Source organism: Callithrix jacchus, chromosome 7 (assembly GCF_049354715.1).
Source record: "Callithrix jacchus isolate 240 chromosome 7, calJac240_pri, whole genome shotgun sequence".
Lineage (NCBI taxonomy): Eukaryota > Metazoa > Chordata > Mammalia > Primates > Cebidae > Callithrix > Callithrix jacchus.
Window position 1 is genome coordinate 53,288,077 of NC_133508.1, and position 22,696 is coordinate 53,310,772.

The 22,696-nt window shown below is 48.4% G+C and overlaps 1 protein-coding gene across 23 annotated transcripts in view; it reads right to left on the minus strand.

Annotated features, from left to right (window-relative positions):
- ZBTB17 (zinc finger and BTB domain containing 17) overlaps window positions 1–22,696 on the minus strand; it is a 35,947-nt gene that overhangs the window by 5,629 nt on the left and 7,622 nt on the right. For 7 of the 23 annotated variants that reach the window (XM_009000468.5, XM_002750318.6, XM_009000471.5 and 4 more), the window contains one exon: window positions 1,058–1,264. In XM_009000468.5, the coding sequence (XP_008998716.1) occupies window positions 1,058–1,264 (207 nt within the window). Of the gene's footprint in view, window positions 1–1,057; window positions 1,265–1,465; window positions 1,546–2,247; window positions 2,409–21,015; window positions 21,117–22,696 lie in introns of those variants that run through there. The other 16 variants (XM_054258787.2, XM_078330451.1, XM_017974349.4 and 13 more) reach the window with 6 other exon arrangements.

A 22,696-nucleotide genomic window follows, 5' to 3' on the forward strand; every position in this document is an offset into this window, starting at 1 on the left:
TGAACCCTGCACGGAGGACGGGGTATAAACGCCCGCCCTGCACGGAGGACAGGGGTATAAACGCCCGCCCTGCACGTAGGACAGGGGGTATAAACGCCCGCCCTGCACGGAGGACAGGGGTATAAACGCCCGCCCTGCACGGAGGACTGGGGGTATAAACGCCCACCCTGCACAGAGGACTGGGGGTATAAACGCCTGCCCTGCACGGAGGACTGGGGTATATAATCCCACCCTGCACAGAGGACAGGGAGTCAATGCCTACCCTGCACAGAGGACAGGAGTATAAATGCCCACCCTGCATAGAGGACAGGGAGTATGAATGCCCAGCTTGCACTGAGGACAGAGTGTGAATGCCTGCCTTCAATGAGGACAGAGGTATGAAGGCTCATCCCACATTGAGGACAGATGGTTTGAACACCTGTCCTATATACCCTCTACTTGGCTGCTGGGCTTCACCATCGAAGTGAAGGACACTCTGACCTGACTTTCATCAGGACTCTCCTACCAAATCTCTGATGGACCTCCAGGCCAGTCACTGACCTCTTTGGGTCTCAGTTTCCACATCCATAAAATGGGAGAATAATACCTTCTCTGGGCATGTCATGCCATTCTGGGTTGGGAGTCTGAATCCAGGACCAGCTCCTCCTGCAATCCCAAAGTCTTGCTGACACTGCCCCCAGCCCCCTGGCCTTCCCCATCACCTCTCCCCACACTTCTAGTTAGCACTGAGGTAGATGCTTCAGGACTGACTCAGCCAGGGAATAGAGCCTGCCTGCTCTCTGACCCCCCTCAATTAGATTTTCCTGTGTTCATTGCAGCCTAGAGCTCATCATGAGCCCTTCCTGCCAGTTTTTCCCTTACTACTTCACCCCCAATCAAAACAGACCCCCAAAGGTGGGAGGAACTTAGTACTGACATGCTCATGGGCTGAAGCCTGTGCAGGAGGCCTGGTGCACCCCACAGCCTGGAGGTGCTACCCTTGGAGGGCCTGGCATGGCACAGGGCCAGCCACAGCTTCTGGCCCTCAGCAAGCTCAGCTCCAGCCCTGACGGGGTACCTGCCGCGTTACTGATGTCCAGGTGCACCACGTCCTTCTGGTCCACGAAGAGCATCTTGAAGTACTCGCTGCAGGCTGCCAGCACTGCTTTATGGGCCTTAAAGTGAACACCATCCACCACAAAGGTGCAGTCACAGAGAAGCCCCAGCTGCCGCTGCTGGTTCAGCTGTTCCAAGACGTGCTGGCTGTGCTGGGGAAAGTCCATGGCTGCAGAAAGCCAGAGGGCCCTGGGGTTAGCAAGGAGAAAGGGTGGGCCAGCCACACTCAAGAGTCACCCCTCAACTCCCAGGCAAGCACCACGGAGAAGACAGAGTTAAAACAAGTGAGGGCATTTCTGCCACAAAAGGGCAGATCCCTCCAGACACCCCCCTGCAAGCCAAACTCAACCAACTGGTGGCTCCTGTATACCTGGGTTTACTGGCCAGGAAAGTGCCCCAAACCAGAATGCATCGGGGCACCAACATGAGGCAGCCGCCTCTGTATCCAGCCTGGTAATGACATTAAAAAGCCAAAAAAGTGAATAAACATAAAACACTGATTACCACCATGACTTCAAAACTGAAAAGACATGGTCACTTTACGTTTGTTACAAAAAAAATGCATGACAATCTTAGAATCGGGGACAGATGTTTCCATTGGACATGCTGGTCTTTAATAAAACTTTCCTACCTTGTTCTTATTTTTTGTATTCTCTCATGGACAGGTAAAGACAAGATGGTGTTTCATCACCCAGTTGCAGAGCTTGGCCCTCTCAGGCTCTGCAGGTTCCCTCACCCGCTGCTGAAGCCCAGATCTCCCTCTCTTTCTGATTCATGGGCTTGGGGAACTACCTAGAGTTGCGGAGTCTTCTGACTTCAGCAACCTGTGTCCTGGTGGCCGTCCCAGGAGAAACAACAAACTCTGATCCTGACCCCAAGAGCAGCTGACCTGGCCACAACTTCTCTGTCAAGGGCCTCACTTCATGCCTGGAAATCCCACAAGTGAATATGCTCAGGAGAATTCCGTGGCCCAGTGCCCAGCAGTGTTGAACCACATAAGCCATGACTCGATATTTAAAACGGCTCTCACTCCCGCCCCCACACCACCCAGAGTCAGCATCGAGATCAGCAATTGTCTAGGGAAAATAAGCAGGCCCTCTTTTCTAAAAAGAACCCATTTCAGAATGTTTGAAGAGAAAAATCAATACCCACTGTCTGGGATCACATTAGACAGATTCAACTGGGCACAGCTGTCATGCCCTGGCCCAGGCTCCGCTAAAGGGTGGTGGGTCTCTGCCTACTCCTCCTCTTCTCTGAGGCATGAGTCTGCACAGGGCTGCCCCTGCTGCTTCTGGGAAGGTGAGAAGGACACTGGGGCTCTCTGCCCTGGCTCCAGCGCTCCCCTGTGACATCAGCCTCTTGGGGGTGAATCACTGCTGCAGCTCTGAAGCTGCTGTGACCATGTATGGCTGTCAGACTGTGATGAGACGCAGAGGAAGCCACGCCCCTCCTGCCAGCACAGGTCCACCAGCCTCGAAGGGCGCGAAGGCCCCCCACAACGTAATGTCTGGGAAACTTTTCATAAATGGGGGTAATGTATCTGCTGAGTCGGGGGGAGCGTGGCAGTGGCAACGAGCATGAGCCATAGCGCTGCAGCCTCCGAGCCACACGTTCAGCATTGCTGCTGCCGCCAGAGACCCAAAAACAGCCGCTCCTTCCCCCTATACTGGCTGGCTTCAGCTCTCAGTGGCATTCCTAAATGGCTGTGGCAAGAGCCCTAAGTGTAAGCACTGGAGATCCAGGGCCAGCCCTGAAGTCAGGAGGTAAGGCCCTAGGGCAGCTGGCCCTACACGAAAGCCAGGGGGCTGGCAGCTGCACACGGCCACCTGGAGCAAAGCCTAGAGGCTTTCTCTCCCGTTCTCAGTCCCTGGATGCAGCAGGGTCCCATATGTGACCTGAAGAAACCCAAGGGAGAATCGTGGCTGCGCTGTTCCTACACGCTGGATGTGGGGAGGCACCAGTGTCTGGCCTGTGGGTCAAGACCTGAGGGCACAAAGGGCAAGGTGCAGAAGGAACCAAAGGCTGGGCCAGGTGGCCCCAAGCCATGTCAACCCTAGGCTGTCTTCTGGCTGTGGAAAAGTCACGTGAGCAGACAGGTGTGTGGGTGGCAAGCCCTGGGCTCAAGCACTAGTCACCCCCGTACAGGCCCAGGAGCCCCAAGTGCGGAAGAAGGGAACACCAGGGCCTACACAGGGCAAAAGCCTTAACTGGATTCAGAAGCAGCCCATCTGGAACTTGCAAGTGAGGCTCAACCCTTTTCTCCTAGCTGTATGCCGACTTCCTCATCTTCCCCAGGAGCCAACCTGACACCTGAGCCGGGAGGGAGGGTCTCCCAGGTGCTAAAACAACCCAGGGGGCAGCAGCTGAACCCCCAGAGGTAGAGAGAACCCAATAGCAGGAAAACCATCTGACCTGCTGGGAAGATACATGTGAGAAAACTCCTAGCCAAGTGAAGGGACAGGATCAATCCACCTTGTCTGGGGCTACGGCTGGGATGAACCTCCCTGTGGCCACGTGCCCTGGGGCTTCCCACAAGCACAGCCTCACCCAGTCATACCCAGCCATATAGCTGTCCTGGGCCTAGGTGGATGGATGGATGAGCTACATAGATTAGATAAGACACACTCCCTAGAGAATAAAATAGTAAAGGTCCTGAGGACAGGGTGGGTGCTAGCCCAGCACCCCCCATGCCACCATCTGCCAAGAGAGCAGCTGTGTGCCCATGAGTAATGTTCTCTACCCCACACCAACCGCACTCTTCCCATGCAAGATGCCTGCCCAGCAGTGGGCTCCTCCCACACATGGGTGTTAGCAGGAGAAACAGGTGTCTATAACCCTGAGGCAGCTCCAACAGAAATGGACCAAAAGGGAAGAAAATAGGAGAGCCGATCATAAGAGGGAGGGAAGTAAAGATGGGCAAAGGAAGGGAGGGAAAGGAGGAGGAAGGGAGGGAGGGACCCTGTTCCCACAAGAGAGCAGCAGCTGAAATGCACTCTCCAGTACAATCTGGGACTGGCCTCCCAGGGGTGCAAGAGCAGCCTGAGGGGTGCAGGAGGGGGTACACCACGTGCTAAATGGTGTCACCTGAAGAATTGTATCATTGTGGACTTTATAACTGAAGCCCCACCCTCATGAGGCAAGTGGGGCTCAGGGTCCCCCAGCAGCCAGGAAGCTCGAACAGCCCCTCTCCCAAGGTCCGTGGTGAGACAGGAGGTATGGCTGGCTGGGTCCTTCCCTCAGAGGGGCTGAGCTAGAACTAGGCAGTCCCTCACCTTCAACCCACGCGAACTGCTCTAGAGGGATCACCAGGCCATGTCCTAGTTCCTCCCTTATCTGCTCCTCAGTGACAGGAACCCAGCAGGATGGCCAAGCTTGGATGGACACAGAAGAGGAGCTGGGAGCAAAGGGGTGGGCAGCTCCCAGGAGCATCCCTTCCTGAGTGCGTGCTAGGAGGTGCTGTCTGGGGAGACGTTAACCACAGTCATCGGATCCACAGCCAGCCTGCTCCCCAGTGCCCCAGGTGAGCAGGCACAGAGGGTGAAGAAATACTGCTCCCACCAGGCAGCCTGTCCCCACCCACCCTTGGAACTCGGTACGCATTGCTCAAGCACGAGTATCAGGGTACGTGGTCTTTACTTCATCTTGTGTCGTGGGTGATAAACACAGGCACTAGTTCAAGCGACTTCTAAGGAAGACCCTAAAACCTTAGACCCACAGAAAACGCCAAGACACAAGACCACAGAGCCCAGCAGCCCAAAGTCCTCATTTTAGATGCAGACTGACCCAATCTTCCCCTTACAAAGTCCTGGCTGCAACTGGACACCTTTCCTCTGACATCTCCAGTCACTCAGTTTTTCTCCCTGACCTCAGGTGTCAGAGCTGGGATGCTGTCCAGATGACCAAAAGCTTGGCTGGACACACGGCCCTGGCCTCCCTCAAGAGGAATTCACTAGGGAACAAAAGAGTGAGGCACTGGGGCCACCTGCAGCATGAGTCCAGACAGGCACACCAGTGCGGCGAAATGGACACAAGGCAATGTAGGGCCCCTCTCAGGATGGCCAACAACGCCTCTCCTACCAGGGCCTACCACGCCTCCCATGGAGAGATGGTGTCTCTTTCCCTCCTGGTGGAATCTGGAGGGCCCAATGAGGACTCTGACCATCAGTATGCAGGGGCTGTGCCAGTTTCAGACCTAAACCTAAAGAAGCCTGGAAGATTCTCCTCTGGCTCCTGGGAACTCAGCTGCTGAGCTGGAAGAAAGCCCAGGCTCCCAAGTGAGTGGGAAACGCATGGAGGGGCTCTGGGGACAGGGCACACGGGGAAGAGCAGGGGCCACTGACAGCACCAAGGCTCTGCGGTGAGGGACACACTTTCCTGCACCTCCCAGCCCACGTGTGCTGCCTGCACAGCCTCATACAATGCCTGAGGAGCAAGTGACTGCCTGTCCACCCACAAAACTGTAAGAAATACTGACCCACTGATGACTTAAACCACTGGGTTTTGGGGTGGTTTGCTGTGCAGCAAGAGATAACTGAGACAGATGGTAAAACTATAAATCAAAGGAAGTGATTAAATCAAAGGTTCAGGATGATGGTTCTCTCTAGATGGAGAAGGGCAAGCAGGGGACTTCTGAGATCCTGGAAGAGTTCTCTTTCTTTACTTAGAGTCCCCTGGATTTACTACTTAAACTCGATGTGTGTATTTCATACATGTAAATGAAAACATATTTCAATTTAAAAAAATATTATTATTTTTTCGTAGAGGCAAGATTCTACCATGTTGCCCGGGCTGGTCTCAAACTCCTGGGCGTAAGCAATCTGCCTGCCTCACCTCCTAAAATGCCGGATTACAGGCATGAGCCACTGCACCCAGCCATTTTTCAAAAATGTTAATAAGAAAACAGTGACGTTCAGTTGCCAGACTTGATCCAGTCATGGCACAGAATGTGTAGGCCAAGGCTGGGTTGCTCCCAACCACGATCCCCGCCATGCTCGCCAGGGCTGCCTTGAGGCCCAGCATGGCAGCGAGGGTCAGAGGAGCTAAGAGGGCAGCCAAGGCTCCCATAGGTGGGATTCAGAAGGGCTGGCCCCAGAAAACACCACCCATTGCATTTGCCTTGCAGTTCCAAAGCACCACAGACTGCTGAGTAAGAAAGGTTTCTGTTTGGGGTGTGACATCAACTCTGGTGCCAAGTTCTACACTGCTGCCTCCACAACGCAGGGATTCCAGTGGCAGCTGAGCCCCGTGGAAGCAGCAGAACCTCCGGGGACAGGTCCAGCAGGACCTGGGACTGAGTTCCACCACCCACCTGCAGGTGATCTCCAGCAAAGCTTCTCCAATGGCCAACAGGGCTAATGGTGTGATTTCCTTTGTGAGGGGATTAAATTAAGTAACATCTGTCAAGGCCCTGTACAGTGCCTGGCATATCGTGAGCACGCAGCAAACTCCTATTACCAGGAAGCAGACATGCAGATGACAGTTTTGCTTTTGCAGGCCAAAGACTTTATCAAATGGTTTCTATAAACCCCTTTACGCTGGGCACATTGGGTACCTTTGAAAATTATATGGTGACTTGACCTTGTTAAGAGGTTGTAATCATAACCCATCACTCCTTCTAAATGCAATCTGGAAAAATCCCGGAGCACAGTTAGCATGAAAAGAGGGAGGGAGTGCGGGAGGGGCAGTGAGTGGAGAGACATCCAGAGTGATGGTCTCTGCTGGGAGGCACTTTGTACTGAACTTCTGTTAAACTCCAAGGGTGCTCCCAGGTGAAGGCTGGAGTGCATGCCCAGAGCACTAAGTAGCTCCACAGAGCACAGCACCCGCCAAACATGAAATATGACCCGGCTTATTACTGCCGCAAAGGGAAGCCATTAAGCCAGGAAACAACTAGCCTACCACAGAGAGACACTGATCTTCACAAACAGCAGTCCTGGCTCCCAGAACAAGCTGCGCTCAGCTCTGAGCCTTGACATGAGCCCTCTCACATCCAGGTGCTTGAAGAACCTAATGGCAGGTAAGAAGGATCACCACTGGCTTCCAGTTGCTCAGCCTTCTCGATTTTCTAGAAATACAGGTGGCTCAACATAAACTTCCAAAGGAGCCAGGCACGGTGGCTCATGTCTGTAATCCCAGCATTTTAGGGAGCCAAGGCGGGAGGTCTGCAGAAGGTTTGAGACCAGCCTGGGCAACACAGTGAAACCCGGTCTCAACAACAAAAATTTTTTTTTAATTACCTGAGTATGGTGGCACAACCTGTGGTTCCAGCTACTTGGGAGGCTGAGACAGGAGGATAGATTAAGCCCAGGAGGATAGATTAACTCGACCAAGAAGCCCAGGAGGTCGAGGCTGCAGTGAGCTATGATTGCGCCACCGCACTCCAGCCGGGGCGGTGAGACCCTGTCTCAAAAACAAACAAATAAAAAACTTGTGGCCAGTCACGGTGGCTCACGCCTATAATCCCAGGCCTTTGGGAGGCCAAGGTTGTTGACTCACTTGAGGTCAGGAGTTCGAGATCAGCCTGACCAACCATGGAAAAATTCCATTTCTACTAATAATACAAAATTAAGCTGAGCTCAGTGGCTCACGCCTGTAATCACAGCACTTTGGGAGGCAAAGGTGGGTGGACCATGAGGTCAGGAGTTTGAGACCAGCCTGACCAACATGGTGAAACCCGGTCTCTACTAAAAATACAAAAATTAACCTGGCGTGGTGGCGTGCGCCTGTAATCCTAGCTACTCAGGAAGTTGGGGCAGGAAAATCGCTTGAACCCAGGATGCAGAGGTTGCAGTGAGCCGAGATCACGCCACTGCACTACAGCCTGGGAAACAGAGTGAGACTCTGTCTCAAAAACAAAATTTAAAAATAAAAACTAAAAATACAAAATTACCCAGTGTGGTGGCTCATGCCTGTAGTCCCAACTACTCAGGAGGCTGAGGCAGGAGAATCACTTGAACCCTGGAGGCAGAGGTCACAATGAGTTGAGATTGCACTGCTGCACTCCAGCCTGGGTGACAGAGTGGACTCTGTCCCCAAAAACAAACAAACAAAACTTCCAAGGAAATGGAAGTTCACATCAGGCCAGCCTTGTGAGCATGAAACCTACCTGCCCAACCCCACCAACCACCCCAGTTTGACGACCCATTTCTCTGAATACAACAGATGGCAGAGAAGCAAAGATGAACAAAACTACCCCTGCTGCCACTTTCCTCCTCACCCAGCAAACACTCTTCTTGTGTTAAGACTGGATTTCTCAAACTTTTAAAATCACTTTCTCCTTTAGATAAACATAAATCTTGGCCCCTCCCAACAACCTGACTCTGGTATTTCCCCTGGAGAGTGCCCGTTCCGAGCTTAAGAATCACTGCTATCCTCTACACAGTCTCACCAGCCAGGGTTCAGCAGTATTTTCTGAAGTTTGTATTATTAAAAAAACAGACTTCTTTAAATCTTAAAAATGTCTAAATATAAATGAAATTTCGATGCTGACTTTGCTTTTCAAACTATACAACTACTACCATCTTTCAGATTTAGGCCAGGCACAATGGCTCACACCTGTAATCATAGCACTTTGTGGGGCTGAGGCTGGAGGGTCACTCGAGGCCAGAAACTTGAGATCAGCTTGGGCAACACAGTAAGACCCCATCTCTACAAAATAAAAATTAAAATGTTAGCTGGGTTGAGCTATGACCGACCACCGCACTCCAGCCTATGTGACAGAGAGAGACCCTGTCAACATCATCATCAGCAATAAAAGTTTAGCCACACTTTTGAAGGACAGACACCCCATTGCCTGATCCCTGATGGACCCCACTGCTCCAGGACTGTGTATGTAAGGGAAGGATGGCTGGCCAATTACAACTGAGATGTCTGCTTGCAGAGATGATCATTAAAGCCACGAGGTGGAACAAGATATCCATGGGAGCGGGTACTGGATGAACAAGAGAAGAAACCAATGGACTCAGAATCCCAGCTCCAAACTTAACAGGGTGATCTCAGGCAAGCATCTCTGAGTTTTCAATTGCTCACCTGTAAAACAGGAAAACCACCATCAACACGAGGGTTCAATGAGACAGGAAGTACTGCCCAAATACTGGCCAAAGTGGAATTAGATATTACTTCTCTAACGCAGCTCTGTGACTGACACACAGTTAAAACAAAGGGGAAATGATGAACTAATTAAAACAAAAACAAACAAGGTGATCCCAAGTGAAATCCCCACACCAGGGGGGCACAGGGCTCCTGTGAACAGGATGGCAGCTGGTCAAAGCCCTGGGAGGGCAGCTGGCAGAAGCTAAAGGAGCCACAGCCTGCTCCAACGACAACAAAGCACAGAGGTATTGCTTCTCTCTCGTCAGGCCTTTGTAACGGCGCCACTTACAGCAGAAAGCCTGGGAGCTCAAGTTCAATAGAAGGGGATCCGGGGGTCTAGTCTCCATAGCTGGTGGGCTGAGGGGATGGTGGAAATTACTTCAAAGTCAACTGCAGAGCACTATCTAGTGCAGGGGGCCCTGGGATAAGGCGGGTCTCAGCCCCAGCCCCTCGACTGGGTGATGAGTGGGAGCTGCTAATGCCAACTTGGGAAGACGTGACCACACCTAGGCAGCTAACGGCAAGAAAGACGTCCAGGCAGGGACAGCAGAAGCAGTGACGGCTGGAGGGCCAGGTCGAGAAGTGGATCATGCATGCCCCAGCACACAGGAGGAAGAAGGAGACAAGTGATGGGAAACACAGCTGGAGGGCCAGACACTCGGCTGGGACCACCACACCAGGACTCAGTGACAACCCTGGCAGTCAGGAGCCACACTGGGACTTGAAAGCAGAAGATTAAGTTCCACTGGGCTGCACCCTTGGGATGGGAAAAATGGGACGATGTCCCCTCCAGGTGGCCCTAAAAGGGTTTAGTTAGTGCCAAGAATTCAAAACACACTTACATTATTCTCTCTGGACAGTCTGTACAAGTGGCCCTCCCACTCAATACTATTAAATCCTCTAAAAGTTTTAAGCAGCTCTTCTTGGAGTAGCTCAAAGTCTCTTAAAATTTAGTATCTGACCCTTCCCAGTGGAAGGTAGGCCATGACATTTGTCTAAAACCGTAAACCCAGGCTAAGAATTTGTACATCTTATTTTATTTTATTTGAGATGGAGTCTTGCCTTGTTACCCAGGCTGGAATGCAGTGGCGCCATCTTAGCTCACTGCAACCTCCGCCTCCTGGGTTCAAGTGATTCTCCTGCCTCAGCCTCCCAAGTAGCTGGGATAAAAGGCGTGCCACCACACCCAGCTACTTTTTGTATTTTTAGTAGAGATGGGGTTTCACCATGTTGGCCAGGATGGTCTCAATCTCTTGATCTCGTGATCCACCCACCTCGGCCTCCCAAAGTGCTGGGATTACAGGTGTGAGCCACCGCGCCTGGCCCATCTTATTTTTAAAAGACAACATCCCCATCTCTGGAGGGTATACAGGAAACTGGTCATGAGAAGCCCCTCGGGGATCAGGGGAGGTGGGGAAGGAGCTGAACTTTTCACTGTATTGCCTTTTTGTATTGTTTCCCCACTTGTAAACACTATCTATTAAAAAATTAAAACTAAGAAAGCTAAAGAAGAATGGAGAGAAAAAGAGGAGGGAAAAAGGGAGGGAAGGAAGAGTGAGGAGAGGGAGGGAGGGAGGGAAGGAAGAAAGAGGGAGAAGGAGGGAGGGAAGGAAGGAAAAAAGGAAAGGAGGGAGGGAGGGGAGAGAGGAAGGAAAAAGACAAAGAGGGAGAAGGAGGGAGGGAGGGAGGGAAGGAGGAAGGAAGGAAAGAAGGAAGGGGGGAGGGAGAGAGAAAGGAAGGAAGGAAAGAAAAAAGGAAGGGGAAAAGGAAGGAAGGAAGCCAGGTGCATGGTCCCAGCTAACTGGGAGGCTGAGGTGGGAGGATTGCTTGAGCCCAGGAGTTTGAGGCTGCAGAGAGCTATGATCACACCACGGCACTCCAGTGTGGGCAACAGAGCAAAAATGTATCAAAAAATAAAAATAAAAAAGACAAGGAAAGAAAAGAAAATAATGCCCACAAAGCCAGTGACCTAAGTCCTTTATTTCCATTTACCATAAAATCTTGAGATATTTTCTATAAGACCTGGTGACTGAAAGTTCTCAAAGGAAAAAATTTCTCATAAGGGAAATGGAAACTTGTGGTAATGTGCACAGAGAATCAATGTATCACTCAGGAAAACAATATGAGCAGAAATTCCTTGAGGGGACGCCCCTAGCGCAGCAGCTGGTACCCTCATGTTCAAACACAGAGGAAGCCACGACAGTGCGATGAAACCCAAGTCCTTCCCCCTGGGACACACGTACACACCATCCACACACAACGGTGGGGAGCTTGCCATGCCCACAACCCAGTTCAAACACTCCGAACTTGGAATCCAGCGAAGGCTAGTTAAGTGCCTCAGGCAGGAGTACCTGAATCTCTGTACCTCAACTTCCCTTCTGTAAAACGGAGATCATGATGAAAGTTTCTTCATAAAGCTGCTGCTGGCCGTCATCATTCATTACATAGAAACCCACACCAGCAAGGTTGATAAATTATAGAAAATAGTTGGCTTGAACTTGTTTTTAATTTTTTAAAAAAGAAAAAAATTACAGGAAAAAGAGAGCCCAATGCTGTCATCCTTGTCCTATCTCTTAGAAATGGATGTAAAATTTCATCAGTAATACAGGTACCCATCAAGTTTCAACCTGAAAAAAGACCAGGAAAAGGCCCACACACTGCAATACTTCCTCCAGTTGACAGGAATCAGAATAAAAGGCGGAAATGCTTAATACTTGATAGTAACCACCACCTTCTTTCTACAAAGGGCACAGGACGCCAGGAGCAAAGAGGCTTTCGTTGAGGACAAAGCACATGACAATCACAAAGGAAGGCTTAGATGGCCCATGATACTCTTGAAGATCAAGAATTCAAGCCAAAAGAATAAAGCAGGTTAAGTACAAACTGGAAATGGATGTAGCTCAGGCTCTTCAAATGTGACTGACTTTTTCTGGGTTTGGATCCTCATTTGGATTAGGTAACTGCCAAGGTCCCTTGTAGTGTTCAGATGTAATACATGCTCCAGCCTGGGTAACACAGCAAGACCCCATCTCTACAAAAAATACAAAAATTAGCCAGGCGTGCTGGTGCGTGCCTGTGGTCCCAGCTACTCGGGAAACTGAGGTGGGAGGATCATTTAAGCTCACAAGGTTGAGACTGCAGTGAGCAGTGACTGCACCACCGCACTCCAGCCGGACAACAGACCCTGTCTCAAAAAAAGAAAAAAGATTTCATAAATGTTGAATAAATGAATGAACGATTTCATAAATGAGACTGCCGTGCATTTGAAATATACCAGATACAGTGTAACAATTAAAATGAGGCACGTACCTAGCAGTTAGCAGATTTTTTCCACTTAAAACTTTTCCTGGCCAGGCTCACGCCTATAATCCCAGCATCTTGGGAGGCTGAGGCGGGCAGACCACGAGGTCAGCAGTTTAAGACCAGCCTGGCCAATATGGTGAAACCCCCGCCTCTACTAAAAGTACAGAAAAAACTAGCTGGACGTGGTGGCTCGTGCCTGTAGTCCCAGCTACTCGTGAGGCTGAGGCAGGAGAATCACTTAAACCCAGGAGGTGGAGGTTGTGGTGAGCTGAGATTGTGCCACTGCACTCTAGCCTGGGCGACAGAGGGAGACTCCGTCTCAGAAACAAAACAAACAAAAAACAACCAAAAAAAAAAAAACTTTCCCTACAGTATTATCTTTAAGATTTCCAACTATGACATGAACTGTATAGGACATGAACACAAACTACGAAATACATATGGCAGGAGCCAACATCAGATTTTTTTTTTTTTTTTTTAAGGTTAGGAGATGGGAGAGTTCTAGAGGGAAGAACATGTGCAAAGAAATCATGGTAGGGAGGATAATGTATTTAAGGAAATGGAAAACACTGGGTGTAGTGTTAGGACATACTTTAAGGCACTGCAACAAGGAGGCCACCAGTTACAATGATTCAAACAAGATGGAAGTTTACTTTTTTCCCATAGAACAGTTAGGATTTGGTGTAGTGGCTTGCGGAGAGTGGTCACCTGTACAGGGTCCTTGCAATGCTAGTAAGAGTAAATTCCTGATTAGGAAACTCTAATTGTTATATTTAATTGTTTATGAATAACTAAATACCTGTCTTACTGTATTTTTTTTTTTTTTAATGGATTGGAGGTTTCAGTGGGACGGGAGAATCACAAGAAATCAGGTGTTCAGAGGAATGTATTGAGTAGAGGTGAGGAACTAGGATGTTGAAAAGTAAAAAAAGAAGAGAAGGAGAGGAAGAAAGAGGAAGAAAAAGAGGGAGAGAGAACAGGAATATTGCTTCATTCTAAAACTGCTGGGCTTCTCAATCCAGATGCAGAAGTGCTGTCCTACAGCGGAGGTTTTAGAAGCAGCCCTGTGAGGATTAAGAGAAGCTCAGGGGCCCAGGGCCGCCCTTCAACAAACAGTGCTGCAGACCTCCAGCCCTCAAATTCCTACCACCTGCGGCAGCAATGAATCAGCAAAGCTGCTTCCCAGGCCAAGCCTTGAAACGGAAGGCTTGCAACCCTGGCTGGTTTCCCGACCAGCCCTGCTTTGAAGTACGAGCTTCTGAGAGAAATGTGGAAATCACCCCCAAGTGTGGCCTGGCTCTTGTTCCTAATAAGACCAGGGAGGTGGGGCAAATGGGATGGAGACGAAGACAGAGACACAGACACAGCTAGCGATGACATGGGGTGGGGTCCCAGTGGAGAAGTATACTTTCTGATGTTAATATATATGCTTTATCAGTAAACCCAGACTGGTGGCTCACACCTGTAATCTCAACACTTTGGGAGACCCAGGAAGGAGGATTGCCTGAGCGCCAGAGTTGGAGACCAGCCTGGGCAATATGGTAAGATCCTGTCTCTACAAAAAGAACAAAATAATTTAGCTGGGCATGGTGGCATGTGCCTGTGGTCCCAGCTACTGGGAGGCTGAGATGGACGGATCGCTTGAGCCTGGGAGGTTGAAGCTGCAGTGAGCTGAGATCATGGCACTGCTGTTCCAGCCTGGGTGACAGTGCAAGACCTTATCTCAAATAAAATAAAATAATAAAATGAGATGAAATAAAAATTGTGAGTCCTGGTAAGAGACCACAGGTGGGACTGTGCCCTGTGTGCCAAAAGGAAACTCAACCTTGCTGATAACAGCTCCATCTGCTGAGACTCCAGGGGAGGTTACTGGCAAGAGAAACTCACAGGCTGGTTGTTTCCTATGCAAACAGACTATAACTCACAGCAGACACGAAGGGAGTAAGGGCCAGAGCTGCTGCAGTGTCCCACCAGCAGTGTTTCACGCTTCCACGCTGCCTCACCAGTACTCATAGTGATCCTGCGAGGAGGGACTAATACTGCCACCCCCACTGAGCAGATGAGCAAATCAGTTTAACAGGTTGTCACTGACCTAGGTCACACTGCCCTGCCCACATTCAAAGCCAAGTCCATCATACTCTAAAAACTGTGCTCCTTCCACTATAGACAAGAACAAAACGTCTGTGGACAAACACAGAATACCAGGCTCAACAGATCCTGAGCCTGTACCAAATGGGCCAATTCTCTGTCATCACAGGCATGTAACAGTCTCTCTTCCTTATACTAATGAGTGCTATAAAACATCATATAAAACCCAGAAGTGGCGGGGTACAGTGGCACGTGCCTGTAGTCCCAGCTACTTGAAAGGCTAAAGCAGGAGGATCACCTGAGGTCTGGAGTTCCAGGCTGTAGTGAGCTTTGACTGCATCTATGAATAACCTCTGCACTCCGGCCTAAGCAACACAGTGAGACCCTGTTTCTAAAAAAAAGAAAAAAAAAAAAAAAACTTTAAAAAATCCAAGGCTGGGCACAGTGGCTCACACTTGTAATCCTGCACTTTGGGGGGCCGTGGCAGGCAGACTGCTTGAGCCCAGGAGTTTGAGACCACCCTGGGCAAGACAGTGAAAACCTCTTTCTAAAAAATACATAATTTAAAAAACTCACACAATCCAGAAGTGAACATTACTAAGTCTTAATATATTCAGAGTTTGCTACTGCCAGATGAAATGCGAAGTTAAAGCTATGAAACAACTCCATTTCTGGCAAAGGTAGCCTGGCCAATTCTCCCACTGCAAACAGCTATAAATGCTGGATAAAAATTATAAGACATCTTTTAAAATGCATCAAAGATTGATAATAAGAGGAGTTAAAAAAGAAATAAAATGGCCAGGTACGGTGGCTCATACCTGTAAGCCCAGCATTTTGGGAGGCTGAGGTGGGCTGATCACCTGAGGTCAGGGGTTTGAGACCAGCCTGGCCAACATGGTGAAATCCTGTCTCTACTAAAAATACAAAATTAGCCGAGTGTGGTGGCATGAACCTGTAATCCCAGCTACTGGGGAGGCTGAGACAGGAGAATCACTGGAACCCGTGAGGCAGAGGTTGCAAGTGAGCCAAGATTGTGCCATTGCATTCCAGCCTGGGCAAAAAAGAGCAAAACACCATCTTAAAAAAAAAAATGACCTTCCGTCCAGCCTGGGCAATAGAGCAAGACTCCATCTCAAAAAATAAGTAAATAGATAAATAAAAGTAAAAAGTACCAAAGAACTGATAGGTCAGTAATACTGAGAGGTCAAAACACAACTAAATAAGGGCTGAAATCCAGACAGCAAGTGGAGCTTTGAGACCAGGTTTCACGGAAAGACGTTTGCAGAACAGGCAAGCTTGAGCCCTACCCTCCACCCCATCCCCAGAGAGAGGTCTCACTGGACCTCGGTGGAAAGAAGACAATACAGAAGCTGCTTCTATCACATCCTGGTGCAGAATGGAGGAGGAAAAAAATCTTCCCTGAGAATACATAATACATAATGACTAGCAGGCCCCCAAAGGACTGCAACCCAAATTTACACCTTATGAAAGACGTATTTCAGGCAGATGAAAGTGATCCCCCCAAAGCAAGTATTAAATGCAAGAAGGAAGGAAGAACAAGGAAAACAGTAAATATAAGTGAGCAAACCTAAACAAATGCTCAACTGATGATGTTCATAAAAGCTGGAAAAGGACTGGCACAGTGGCTCACACCTCTAACCCCACCACTTTGGGAGGCCAAGGCAGGAGGATTGCTTGAGCCCAGCAGTTCAAGACTACTGTCTTTACCAAAAGAGACCTTGTCTTACAAAAAAAAAAAAAAAAGTAAAACTTAGCAGGGTGTGATGGTAAGTGCCTGTGGTCCCAAGCTACTGAGAAGCTGAGGCAGGAGGACTGCATAAGCCTGGAAGGTCAAGGCTGCAGTGAGCTGTGATTGTGCCACTGCACTCCAGCCCGGACAACAGAGCAAGACTCTGTCTCAAAAAAAAAAAGTTTAAAAAGAACTAAAATACATACCTACGGCGTAAAAGTGGAAGAGGAAGTGATAGGAATTAAAGTGTTCTCAGGTCCTCATTGTTTGAGAGTAAGGTATAAAGACATTGACTAAATTTAGACTTTGATAAGTTCCGTAAATTGAAAGCTATACCATATTTATGGATCAGATGACTCAACATCATAAAAATGTCAACTCTACCCAAAGTTATGTATTATAAACTCAAGGCAATCCTAATAAAACATCCCAAAAATTTTTACGGCATTTGACAAGCATAATCTAAAATGACAATGGGGCCGGGCAAGATGGCTCACGCCTGTAATCCTAACACTTTGGGAGGTTGAGGCAGGAGGATTGCTTGAGTCCAAGAATTGAAGACTAGTTTGGGCCACATGATGAAACCCTGTCTCTACAAAAAAGACAAAAATAGCCAAGCATGATGGCATGTGCCTATAGTCTCAGCTACTTGGGCGGCTAAGGCAGGAGGATAGGTTAAGCCTGGGAGGTCAAGGCTGTAGTGAGCCAAGATTGCACCACTGCACTACAGGCTAGGTGACAGAGCAAGACCCTGTCTTAGAAAAAAATAAAATGAAAATGGAAGAGCAATGGGCCAATGCATTGCTAGACACCAGTTCACCGGTTTTCTAAAATGATGTAATTTACTAGTCAGTGTGGCATTTGCAGAGACAGAGAACAGATAATAAAGAGCCTAGAAACAGACCCACACATTAGTGGACACTTGATGTATGCTAATATTCCTGGTGACATTATAGATCCACACAAAAGAGGTGAGTTTTTTTTTTGTTGTTTTTTTTTTTTTTGGAGATGGAGTCTTGCTCTGTTGCCCAGGCTGGAGTACAATGGCCTGGTCTTGGCTCACTGCAACCTCTGCCTCCTGTATTCAAGTGATTCTCCTGCCTTGGCCTTCTGAGTAGCTGGGATTACAGGCACGTGCCACCACACCGGCTAATTTTTTATTTTTTTTTATTTTTAGTAGAGATAGGATTTCACCATGTTGGCCAAGCTGGTCTCGGACTCCTGATCTCAGGTGATCCACCCACCTCAGCCTCCCAAAGTGCTGGGATTCCACGCATGAGCCACTGTGCCCAGCCTATTTTTTTTTTTTTTTAAATAAATGGTACTGGGGCAATTTGGTACACCTGTCAAAAAAAGAGAAAGAACCAGGCACAGTGGCTCACACCTGTAATCCCAACACTTTGGGAAGTTGAGGTGAGAGGATCACTTGAGCCTAGGAGTTCAGGATCAGCCTGGGTAACAGAGAGAGAACTCACCTTAAAAAAAAAAAAAAAAAAAAGCCAGGCTTGGTGGCTCATGCCTGTAATCCCAGCACTTTGGGAGGCCGAGGTGGGTGGATCACCTGAGATCAGGAGTTCGAGACCAGCTTGGCCAACATGGTGAAATCCTATCTCTACTAAAAATACAAAAATTAGCTGGTGTCATGGCACCTGCCTGTAATCCCAGCTACTCAGGAGGCTGAGGCAGGAGAACTGCTTGAACACAGGAGGCAGAGGTTGCAGTGAGTTGAGATCGCGCCATTACACTCCAGCCTGGGGGACAAGAACGAGACTTCATCTCAAAAAAAAAAAATTATTATAAATGGATTAAAGACCTCAAGGTAAAAGGCAAGATAGTAAAATGCTTGGAAGACAATATATACAGGGAAATATCTTTATGAATTTGAAAGTGGAAGGAATTTCTTAAAAAGAAACAAGAAGAACTAATCATAAAAGGAAAATTTGATAAATTACAATAAAATTAAGGATTCTGGTCAGGCATAGTGGCTCATGCCTGTAATCTCAGCACTTTGGGAGGCCAAGGTGGGCAGATCGCCTGAGGTCAGGAGTTCGAGACGAGCGTGGCCAACATGGTGAAACCCAGTCCCTACTAAAAATATAAAAATTAGCCGAGTGTGGTGGTGCATACCTATAATTCCGGCTACTCGGGAGGCTGAGGCACGAGAACTGCTTGAACCCAGCAGGCAGAGGTTGCAGTGGGCTGCAATTGCACCACTGCACTCCAGCCTGGACAACAGAGCTCTGTCTCAAAAAAAAAAGAATTTCTCTTCATCAAAAACAAAATCCTGAGTTTCTGATGAGTAAAAAGACAAGCCACAAACTGGAAGTGGGCAGTTATAACTCATATGACTGGCAAAGACTTAGTATCCAAAATAAGAGAAAAACAAACTAACAAAAAGTCTACAAACCACCCAAAAGAAAAATGAGCAAGACAATCTGGTGTTTCAGAGAAGGTGAAATCTGAATGATCCGGAAGCAATGAAAAGATGGCCAGCTCACAACCAGGAAAATGCAAATCAAAACCACATGAGATGTCACTCTACGCCCACCAGATTAGTAAAAATGTTGAAGTCTGAAAATACCATTGTTGAGAGGATATAAGGCAAATGGAATTGTTGAAGTATAAACTGGGGAAACCATTTTGGAAACAACTTGGCATTATTTGGTTAAACTGAAGACGCACATACCCTGTGACTCAGCTCCACTCCCAGCTGTAGCCCCTAGAGAGGCTGGGCACACATGTCCCAGGAATGTGAACAGTGGCACTGTTTGTCTCAGCAAAATACTGGAAACAACCCAAATATCCACCAACAATAGAAAGGATAAATAAATTCTCATACAATGGAACATTATTCATCTGTGAAAATGAAATACCACTCTATGCAACATGGATTAATGTCCCGGCACTGAAGAAAACAGTATGATTATATTAAGTTCAAAAACCAGGAAAATTAAATGGTACATTGTTCAGCAAGACAAACACATGGTAAAACTATAAAGAAAAGTAAAAGAGTGATAAAAGCAAAACTCAGGGATAACTTGGGCTGGGCGAGATAGGGAGGGGCACACAAGGGGCTCTAAAGGTAACTGAGTTCTTTTTGGAAACTGGGTAATGGGTACCTGGAAGATGTTTCTTGTATCCTTATTCTTTACACTGAACACATTCTTTTGTATCGTCAACATTTAACAAAAACAATTTACAAAATTAAACAACGTTCTTTCTTTCTTTAAACAATGTTGTTAAGGGTTCATTTGGGCTGCTGACTGAGTCACAGTAGCTGGGAAAATCCCTGAGGGGTCCTGCATGGCCTGAGACCACTGAAAGGATAAGTGCTTTGCTCTCTGAGCTATGGTGATACAGCTTCCCATGGGGCAGGCTGGCGAAATCTGAGTCGAGCCTGCCATTCGGGACAGGAAAGTGGCTGCTTAGATGAGTAAGTTCCAGTATAGGAAGTGGTGAGGCTGGGAGTGAACACATTCTACTGCCAGACCTTTTAAGACCAGAAGCCGAGCAGATTTTTGATGTTACAACGAACCCACCAAGCCTGCTTTCTGGCCTGCTCTCTACTCACAGCGGGAATTCCCACCTCTGAGCTCTGTCCACACTACTGTTTGGGTATGAGTGAACAACTCTCAATTCTCACCATGCCCTTTGCTTCCTTCCTTCCTTTGAAGCCCAGGCCCTAAGAACCATCTCTCTTCAATTCATAACAAGCATGTTTGAATCCAAGAGCCCAAGCCCCAGTTTTCTACATGTATCTGTGCTGACTGCATTACTGAGGTCAGCCTTAACCACCCTGGGACTGTCAAGCATTGATGTCCATAAGGAGTTCCTGTGCTGACACTCCACATACACGCTTGCAGCAAAGCTGAATCTCTTTGAGCCACAGTACTTACTCTCGGACCTCTATTATTTCAATCATTTAAAAATTGTGGCCACGGGAGGCTGAGATAGGAGGATTGTGTGAGCCCAGGAGGTCGAGGCTGCAGTGAGCTCTAATCCTAGCACTGCACTCCAACCTGGGCAATAGAGCAAGACTTGGTCTCAAAAATTAAAAAACTGTTAAAAAAAAAAAAAACTATGGCCAGCAAAAGAAGTAGATTATGATCTCCAGGACAATATGCTTTGTACACAAAATGTATTTGGAGTTTTTTTGGTTTTTTTGAGACGGAGTTTCGCTCTTGTTACCCAGGCTGGAGTGCAATGGCGTGATCTCGGCTCACCACAACCTCGGCCTCCTGGGTTCAGGCAATTCTCCAGCCTCAGCCTCCTGAGTAGCTGGGAGTACAGGCACACGCCCAGCTAATTTTTTGTATTTTTAGTAGAGACAGGGTTTCACCATGTTGACCAGGTTGGTCTCAATCTCTTGACCTCGTGATCCACCTGCCTCGGCCTCCCAAAGTGCTGGGATTACAGGCGTGAGCCACTGCGCCCGGCCGGAGTTTTTTGTTTTAATTAAAGTTGAGCTCCCTCCCTACTGTGATGTCAAATGTCAAACCCAACAATGGGTCACCCTGCAGGACACCCCTGCTCACGTCTGTAATCCCAGTCCTTTGGAAGGCCAAGGTGGGTGAATCACTGGAGTCGAGGAATTCAAGACCAGCCTGGGCAACATGACAAAACCCTATCTCTATAAAAAACAGAAAAATTAGCCAGGTATGGTAGTATGTGCTTGTAGTCCCAGGTACCTGGGGGGCTGAGTCAGAAAGATCGCTTGAGCCAGGGAGGTTGAGGCTGCAGTAGCTACGACAGCTCCACTCCTCTCTAGCCTTGGCCACAGAGCAAGACCCTGCCAAGAAAAAAATAAATAAAAAGTGTTAGCTGAGGCTGGGTTTGGTGGCTCAAGCCTTTAATACCAGCACTTTGAAGGCTGAGGCAGAAGGACTGCTTGAGCCCAGGAGATTGGGACCAGCCTGGTACACCCTTGAGAACCTCCTGATTTTTCAGCCTTGTAAATGCATTCCCATACCAAACATTGTTCTCTTCCTAAACTCTGCAGATTTTCTTTTCTGACCCTCAGGAGTCTTCTATCAAATAATAGTAATTATGGAGCCAGGGACACGACTAAGCACGTTACACGCATAACCTTATTAATAATTCGACCCAAGAAAGTTATATTCAAGGTAACTATTATCCCCATTTTACATCTGAGCAAAACTGAGGCTTCTCTGCCCAAGGGCCTACAGGTAGTAACTCTAAGACCCAGACATGAGCCCAGGTATGTCTGGCTTAAAAGTTCATGTTCCTAACTGCTACCCTATACTGCAGGGGTTTGTAAACTGGGGCGATTTTATGCCAGGAAACACCAGGCAATATCTGGAAACATTTTGGGGTGTCACCACTGGAGAAGAGTTACTACCGGCATTTATGGTTAGAGGCCAGAGATGCTACAGGAACACCCCCTGCCCCCAACAAAGATATATCTGGCCCCAAACGTCAGAAGTGTAAGGTTGAGAAACCTGCTATACTGGAACAAGACAAAAAGACAGAGAAACCATCTTCTGACCAAAACTCTCACAGTGAAGGTCACAGTTCACCATGTCTACTTCCCATATTACAGCCAAATACCCAAGAAACAAGCAGCGTGCCCAGCCCTCATCACACGGAGTTTCTCCAGCCCCAAATGCCAGTTCCTCCTCAGCCAATCAAGACTGATCATCCACTCATCCAACATTTGCTGAGCATCAGCTGTGTGCCAGGAAACAAGCTACACAGTGGCAATGCCAGAATAAATAAGACCCTGTCCCTGCATTCAAGATGCCGGCGGTCTCATGGGAAGACAGGCGAGGAAGCCTAGAATCATAACTGAGGTGAAAATGTTAACAGAGATCAAAAACAGGATGCTAAGAAACCACAGGGGAGGGGCTCCAAACTCACTTGGGTTAGGGGATCTGGGAAAGGCTCAGAAAAGGCTTCTCAGAGGCATGTGAACTTGAAGGAATTAAACTGGCAAACAGAATCCTCAAAATACCCCTTATCAAATCTCTCAGGATATGGTCTCTGAAAATCCAAGGTTTGATGACTTTAATTAGAAAGCTTGGGGGAACTCTCACAGAAAACAGGGGGCACAGAGCAATCCTCGACCATCCATGCACAACCTAGATGGCATGGTCCCTGCCACGGGACAGGACGGCAACCTGGCCTCCCCACAGGTTTGGGCCTTCCTTGGCTTCCATCCTGACTGGCCCCCAGCTTCCAACCATCCTGTATCTTGCAGCAGGAGGCAAGTAACATTTCATAAATGTCCACTATACCAGGGGTCCCCGACCCCTGGGCCATAGACCACTACTGTCCATGGCCTGTTAGGAACCGGGCCGCACAGCAGGTGAGCGGCAGGCGAGTGAGCGATGATGCTTCATCTGTATTTAC